The following is an 8,726-nucleotide window of genomic DNA, read 5'->3' as shown; positions in this document are numbered from 1 at the left end:
GGGTTGCCGATTCTACCTCTTTTGATGGTTCGTGCCATGTCCAGGCCCTGACCTACGCTCATTTGCACATAAATAAGAATGACTTCTATTCGTACAATTGTTTAATGAGTGAACAACAAACGATATACAAACGAGCGATAAAGGATGTTTAATTCGACCGTTCACTCTTCACTGGGGTTGCATTCAGCAATCCAACTGCTCACTGCACTACCAAAATTTGATAACTTCTCTTTGGAAGGCTAACTGAAATTTATCTCTTCGACTACTGTACAGTAGAAAATATGTTAGTCATAATATTTTTAATTGGACTGAGGTTATTTTGGATATCTAGACACCAAATGGAGGGAAGACAATCATGTTTTATTATGAACGTATCATGCGACTTCTTTTTACAAATTAAGGTAACAAGTAAATTATGCGAATAAATTCTACAATAAAAAAAAGCACAGAATGATGATAGAACTTTTTATTCTAATTCAGTATACTCATTTCTAGTGTTGAACCACAATAATAGGTCCCATAAGTTTACCCATCTTATAATGTAAGGTGTCATGGAGCCAAATGACTATTGGACCGGCACTATTGTTGAATACAAAGAGATTAGTTATACTTACTTGAAGCACTCGAGTCATTTCAATCATATCAGAACAGTTTTTTTAAACAAAGGGGGCGGGGCTAGATTTCAAAATTAGACGTTGAAATCAAATTCTCACTGCAGAACGATATAAGTAAATGCTATCAAACGTTATATTTCAATGAACAAGCATATAATCAAATAAACAATTATGTGAAGTACGTAACGTAGGCCTGTAATCAAACTAGAAAAGACAAATAGCTTCTCAACGAATGAAACAAACTTCCATGCGCCTAGACCGTCCGTTTACGTTTGGTGATTGCTTCCTAATGAAGCGAAAAAGTGAAAATAACTTTAAAAAGTTATAGCCATGGACAGAGAATTAAGGTGTCGCTCTATGTCTATAGAATTATCGTGGTCTGGCAACCGAATGGTCAACCGTTCGCCGGATTTCTTGAAAGGTAGCCAAGCCTTGATGTTGAAATCAAGATCTCAGTGGTCTAGGGTTCATTTTCATCCTTGGAGGTGCATCTAATATACTGTTTATCTAAAGTGTCATCTGAAGGCTCTCTTGAGAAAAATATAGCTAAATCTTATGAAATTTGTCAGGTCACATTTCAAATGAAGATATTTAGTAACTTATTTATACATTAGAAGTAGGCCTACATGAGAATTGTGATAAAACAATGAGCAATTATTACCTAAGATGTAATGCATGCAATTTTCACATTAAATCCTGCTTTTATTATAAATTCTTGGCTTAGGTTCTAACAACTAGTTTTGGATCACTATTGCAGATATATGTTTCAATAATGCTTAAATGTACGGATTATCTGGATGGACAGGAACAAGATGCGGCTCCACATCAAATGATTGTACTTGAATAATGTTTTGATAAAATATAATACTTCATATACAATACTGTACAACAATAGCGCACTGCACGGCTTGATACATGATTTTTTTTTTTTTTTGTACAAAGTTCACATTTATAAAGCTGCCCAGAAGCATGAGACTTATATGAGATTTCAAAATTCCTTTTTATGGACATAGTCTACAATCACAAATACAAATAGATATTACACTGGGTGTATCAGCAAGTGCATGTATACATTTTACAATATTAAATTGTGGGCAAGGGAACGAAGCATTATGACTGTAATGTACCATGTTTGTGTTTATTTACATACAGTATTTTAACTAATGTTTGGTCGTGAAGATGAAAGTATGTGGAATGATCAAGCTTGATCAGTGCTGCCAACTAAAATTTTTAGTCCTAGTGGTTGGTAGCACTGACCAAGATGGCGAAAATTATGCAGTTCTCAACATGTGCGGTGAATGGGTAAACGCTTTTGCCTGATCTGTTACGGAATGGAGACTTGTACATTTGGTTGGAGGCACGTTAGTGGAATTGATTGAGGTAGATGGCATTATGGCAATTAACCGACAATGACTGACCACAAGTTTACCAACGTTTATATGAAGAGGAGTAAAGCGGATGACAGCATAAAACGAGCTCTCGATTCAATCAGGAAAGTGCTTTAAATACATATATATATATATATATATATATATATATATATATATATATATATATATATATATATATATATATATATATATATATGTGTGTGTGTGTGTGTATATATATATATATATGTATATATATATATATATATATATATATATATATATGTATATATATACATATATATATATATATATATATATATATATATATATATATATATATATATATATATATATATATATATATATATATATAGGTTATATCTTCGACCGTGAACAGACTTTTACATTTACTTTTAATAATCATCTTCATCTTCTATGCCTATTGACACAAAGGGCCTCGGTTAGATTTCGCCAGGCATCTCTCACTTGAGCTTTTAATTCAATACCAATCCATTCATCATATCCTACACCGCGCTTCATAGTCCTCAGCCACGTAGGTCTGGGTCTTATAGTGCCTTTTGGAGCCCACTTGAAAGTTTGGTGAACTTATCTTTCTTGGAGAGTGAAGAGCATGCCCAAACCATCTCCATCTACCCCTCACCATGATCTCATCTACATATGGCACTCAAGTAATCTCTCTTATAGTTTCATTTCTAATCCTGTCCTGCCATTTAACTCCCAATATCCTTCGGAGGGCTTTGTTCTCAAATCTACTAAATCTATTGGAGATTGTTTCATTGTCATACAGTTAGCTTAATCTTTTCATAACATAGATATCTATGACACCGATAGAATATATTTCATGAGGATGATTTTATGAAACTGTTTATGATCTAGTTCTCTGAATAGAATAGAATTTGAAGCATTTTACCTAATACTAAGACGATATTCCCTTCTCTTCAAAAATAATTCTCTGCGGGATTATCGGTCAAAATTTTGACTTGGATCTACATTTTTATTAAAAACAAGAGAATTTTCATCTCGGCCTTACACTGCTGTAATCAATGAACTTCATAAAGTACTGTAAAACACTGCGACAGATATTTTTACACTGAATTATGCACTATATTTGAATTCCAATGGTTAATTTTTAGTTTTTTTTTAATTTTTGTTTTTGGCTTTCGGTTAACCATAAATTGAGGCAAATAATCCTCGTTCAATTTAATCGACAATGATTAATTTCACTCCCTGAGCAGCTGCCATTTTTTTTTTGAGCAATGTAAGCGAAGCGATACACGCAACATACATATTTATAACACGTAACATACAATTTTCAGGTAATTGTGAATGCAGTCCAAACATTAAAAAATAAAAGTTTGTACAAGATTAATGCTATATTGATATGTAATTCATAGAGGATTATATAGGACATTTGAAAGAAGAGGCTACAGGGATAGATTCAGACGACGCCATTTTGGACTGAGGCGCCGTTGGTCATTTCAAGTTTCACGTGGGAGTCTATCAAGCCGTCCTCAACGTCTGCATTTCCGTCGAGGGTCGTTGCAATCTGCTTAGCCTCATCGTTCAAGGGGGTCTCCAGTGACGTTTCCTCAAGGTCGTCCTCGAGGGAAGTTTTCCGCTTCTGAACGACTTTATACTCCGACTTCTCGGATGAATTGATACTGTCATCTTGGGCGTTCTTGAAGGCCGACTCCTGCTCCTGCTGGCGGGAGCTGCAAGTTGGCCATACCTTTGGGCTCATGATGACCTCGACCATGCTGACTTCGTCGCGGTCATCTTTATCGCCTCTCTCTTTGCCCTCCGGCGTCCTCTGCGACATCTCGTGGCCGTTGTTCGAAGGTTGGTCGTCGACGAGAGTTATGGCGCAGGTGCTGACCTCGGAGTTTTTCCCGTTCTCGCCGCTGCTCAAAGGTCGGGTGACTGGGCTCTTCTGGAGGCGGGCCAACACTGCCATCTGAGCATGTAGAGTCTTTTAGGGACAGAGAGAGAGCAGACTCTCAGAGGTCTTATTATCCTCTTGGAGGGGGAAGCTTTAGAACACCTATGCTTTTGGTGTCTGAGAAATTATTATTGCAGAATTTTTATTGCCAATGACAAAAAAAAAAAAAAAAAAAAAATCTTTTGCAACAATAATGAACACGAAATTATTCTACTGCTGTTATTGATGTTGATACTAAAATAACTACTGTAATACTTGAAGGGGTAAATATATTTTCTATATCAAACCACAACACCTACTGAATCAACAATTCAATTTAAGAAGGTAATGATTTTAATTCTTAGTAAAAAGCAACAATAGAAAATTGTCTTTAGTAAAGGAACACTGAAAAATAACAGAAATAAATAAACAGTGCGAGATCAACCTTTAGATGACAAACAAGTTGAAAGAACACAGAAAGTTTTTCAAACCTTGTGTTAGGTCTTTTAAGTGTAATAAAACTCGGTACAGTTGGAATCAGGAATTCATGGCACACCTCGCTCCGAGGAAGTGCACCCATTCACACCTTTACACCGTGGTGAGTTCCTGTGTATAGCCACGCCCACCACCTCTGTCATATCTCCCTACACTAGCTGTTTGGTTACTCGCCGTGCAATAAGGGTGTAACAGGGTGAACTTCTTCGGAGCGAGGTGTGCCAGGGATACCTGTGTCCGACTGTACATGTACGATATCGGCAAAAGGAAGATAGTCAGAATGAGTTGTTTATCTTTATCAGCTTTTTATAGATTAACTTTTTTCTTTAAGGCTTGAATATCATTTTATGAAGTAACTTGTAAATGAAAGACATGATTACGATGTTATTATCTTTCAGAAAATGGAGGCGCTCATTCAGGTACAAACGTTAGTTTAAAAACAAAAAAGATACATCAATGTAACTGTACTTCACAAATATCTTTATAATAAAAGGTCTTACGAATCATATATTTTTTTTTTATGTTCTTGCAAAATTGACATAAACAAGGATGAATGAATGTAAATGGTGTTCATATAGGTACAAACGTTTAATTAAAAAAAAAAAAAAAAAAAAAAAAAGATATTTCCATGTAACTGGACTTCACAAATATCTTCATACCAACAGGTCTTAAGAATCATAACTTCTTTTGCAGAATTGACCTAAATATGGATGAATGAAAATAAATTGTTTTACTGAAAGGAATAATCTTAATCAATATCTTAGCCCAGGCATCTCTGAAAAGTAAGCAAATGAAAAATAAAGTCTTGAAATTATAAATTTCTTAGGCTTTAATTTATGTTTCTTTCTTCACTATAAACGTGTCTTGTTTGAGCAAGTTTAAAATCATTTCTGTTTCTCTTCCTAATTAGTCCATATTCTATATTTATAGATAGTGCAGATTCTAAGGAACCATTGAAAAAGACATAAATTAGTAGTTATGAGAGAGAGAGAGAGAGAGAGAGAGAGAGAGAGAGAGAGAGAGAGAGAGAGAGAGAGAGAGAGAGAGAGAGAGAGAGAGAGAATGTCATTAATAACAAATACTATATGCCAAGCTGCTTACATAACCTAAGTATGCTTAAGACACCCTTAGCTGAGCTACTTAAAGTGGCTAATTATAAATTAAAGTTATGTAAAAGTTCTTTCCTCACGAACAAAGGGACCTCGGGTTAATAAAGAAGAAAAGAACTCAGTGCTAATAAAGAAGAGAGATCGAGGATAATAAAGAAGAGAACTCAGTGTTAATAAAGATGAAGAGATATCGAGACTAATAAATAATAAGAGAGCTTAGTGCTAATAAAGATGAAGAGAGATCAAGGCTAATAAAGAAGAAGAGAGCTCAGTGCTAATAAAGAAGAAGAGATATCGAGACTAATAAATAAGAAGAGAGCTTAGTGCTAATAAAGATGAAGAGAGATCAAGGCTAATAAAGAAGAAGAGAGCTCAGTGCTAATAAAGATGAAGAGATATCGAGACTAATAAAGAAGAAGAGAGCTCAGTGCTAATAAGGATGAAGAGAGATCGAGGCTAATAAAGAAGAAGAGAGCTCAGTGCCAATAAAGATGAAGTGAGCTCGAGACTAATAAATAAGAAGAGAGCTTAGTGCTAATAAAGATGAAGAGAGATCGAGGATAATAAAGATGAGAGCTCAGTGCTAATAAAGATGAAGAGAGATCGAGGCTAATAAAGATGAGAGCTCAGTGCTAATAAAGAAGAAGAGAGATCGAGGCTAATAAAGATGAGAGCTCAGTGCTAATAAAGATGAAGAGAGATCGAGACTAATAAATAAGAAGAGAGCTTAGTGCTAATAAAGATGAAGAGAGATCGAGGCTAATAAAGATGAGAGCTCAGTGCTAATAAAGATGAAGAGAGATCGAGGCTAATAAAGATGAGAGCTCAGTGCTAATAAAGAAGAAGAGAGATCGAGGCTAATAAAGATGAGAGCTCAGTGCTAATAAAGATGAAGAGAGATCGAGACTAATAAATAAGAAGAGAGCTTAGTGCTAATAAAGATGAAGTGAGCTCGAGATTAATAAATAAGAAGAGAGCTCAGTGCCAATAAAGATGAAGTGAGCTCGAGACTAATAAATAAGAAGGGAGCTTAGTGCTAATAAAGATGAAGAGAGATCGAGGCTAATAAAGATGAGAGCTCAGTGCTAATAAAGATGAAGAGAGATCGAGGCTAATAAAGATGAGAGCTCAGTGCTAATAAAGACGAAGAGAGCTCAGTGGTAATAAAGATGAAGAGAGATCGAAGCTAATAAAGAAGAAGAGAGCTCAGCGCTATTAAAGATGAAGAGAGATCCCAGATAATAATGATGAAGAGAGCTAAGTACTAATAAAAACGAAGTGAGCTCGAGACTAATAAATAGGAAGAGAGTTCAGGGCTTACCTCGCGTCTCCCAATGACACATCCATTGCAAGCGCACAGACCAACTTTGACTTTGCCCACGTAAATTCCTTCCTTGTCGTAGGACCCTTCGGCCACGCGCCTGAAATGATTTCGTTTGTTATTATTTATGATTAAAAGGAGGAGATTGTTCTTTTGTTATTATTTATGATTAAAAGGAGGAGATTGTTCTTTTGTTATTATTTATGATTAAAAGGAGGAGATTGGTCTTTTGTTATTACTTAAAAGAGGGGATTGTTCTATTGATATTATTTATTATTAAAGGAGGAGATTGCTCGTTTGTTATTATTTATGATTAAAAGGAGGAGATTGTTCTTTCGTTATTAATTATAATTAAAAGTAGAAGATTGTTTGTTTGTTATTATTTATTATTAAAAGTAGAAGATTGTTTGTTTGTTATTATTCATTATTAAAAGGAGATTTGCCATCCCAATGACTCAAGCTCATCTCTTGTCCCGATTAAATTCGGGAATTAAAAGAAAAAAAATATTTATAACAGTGCTAAACAAATATGAAATAAAATTATAGTAAATATAAGGATATGATATAAATAAACTATGAGGTAAAAATCTATAAATATAAATTTAGATCTTATCTGTAAAATTAATGTTTTTGAAAATGTTAAAACATTTAAACGGAGAATCTCAGAATCCGTCTCTAGCTAACATCAGTTTGGGGAGCCATTTTTTTATTTATTTATATTTGACCTCTTTTATGACAAGAAGAAGAAAATCTTAATGATGAGTTATCCACAGGATAATTCATCATGAGTGATTCATAGATTATAAGTGATCCGGCGTCATTAATTAATTATAAAATCTGAGAGCATCATTAAGTGTAAAAGTGGTTCAGTGTTGTTCCTTCGAAGTATATAAAGGAGAAATTTTGAAGATTTTTTTTTTTTTTTTTTTTTTTTGGTAATCTTATTCTCACCTCTACTTTCATGGAACGTCAAAGTTTTAGGTCAGAAAACCTAATTCTTTAATGTAAATAAGTATTGGTTCTGTCCGTTTAAAAAAGATATGATAACGGAAGAAGTTTAAAAAGAAAAACATTAACTTTAAAAGATAGGAAAAATCTCAATATGAATGTTTAGAATATAATGCCCTTATTAACATTTACGTTTTTATATATTAATATTTATCTTATTCGTCATCATTGTACTCTCTCTCTCTCTCTCTCTCTCTGGTTACGGCTCATTTTTCTTTTGCCACCACATACACCGAATAGTCTGACCTATTCTATCCACATTCTCCTCCGTCCTCATACATCTGACAACACTGAGATTACCAAACAATTCTTCTCACAAGGGGTTAACTACTGCACTGTAATTGTTCAGTGGCTACTTTCCTCTAGTCTTGGGTAGTGCCATAGCCTCTGTATCATGGGCTTCCACTGTCTTGGGTTAGATTTCTCTTGCTTGAGGGTACACTTTGGCACACTATTGTATCTAATTTCTCTTCTTGTTTTGTTTAAGTTTTTATAGTTTATATAGGAAATATTTATTCTAATGTTACTGTTCTTGAATTATTTTATTTTTCCTTGTTTCCTTTCCTCACTGGGCTATTTTCCCTGTTGGGGCCCCTGGGCTTATGCATCCTGCTTTTCCAACTAGGGTCGTAGCTTAGCAAGTAATGATAATAATAATAATGTCCTATCATTGGACAGTTTATTGAGTAGTATATTTATCCAGATGCAATTTTCACACTTAATGATACTCTCAGATTTCATAATTAATTAATAACACCTGATAACGTGTAATCCATCCACCACTCATGATCAATTATCCTGTGAATAACTTATTATGAAGACTTTTCTCTTTTTGACTTAGAAAAGTGGAAACATTTTCTTCTTAAT

General features: G+C 34.3%; 1 protein-coding gene across 2 annotated transcripts in view; it reads right to left on the bottom strand.

The window, feature by feature from the left end:
- Window positions 1-2,983: 2,983 nt before the first annotated feature.
- Window positions 2,984-8,726, bottom strand: part of LOC137620227 (visual pigment-like receptor peropsin) — a 33,880-nt gene continuing 28,137 nt past the window's right edge. The window contains exons 9-10 of one of the 2 annotated variants that reach the window (XM_068350461.1): window positions 6,852-6,951; window positions 2,984-3,977 (exon numbers count right to left, since the gene is read on the bottom strand). In XM_068350461.1, the coding sequence (XP_068206562.1) occupies window positions 3,447-3,977; window positions 6,852-6,951 (631 nt within the window). In that variant the 3' untranslated portion in view covers window positions 2,984-3,446. The remainder of the gene's footprint in view (window positions 3,978-6,851; window positions 6,952-8,726) is intronic. The other variant, XM_068350462.1, reaches the window with a different exon arrangement.

The sequence above is a fragment of the Palaemon carinicauda genome, chromosome 26 (assembly GCF_036898095.1).
Source record: "Palaemon carinicauda isolate YSFRI2023 chromosome 26, ASM3689809v2, whole genome shotgun sequence".
NCBI lineage: Eukaryota > Metazoa > Arthropoda > Malacostraca > Decapoda > Palaemonidae > Palaemon > Palaemon carinicauda.
Note: the sequence above shows the minus strand (reverse complement) of the source record. Positions and strands in the feature narration are given on the sequence as shown.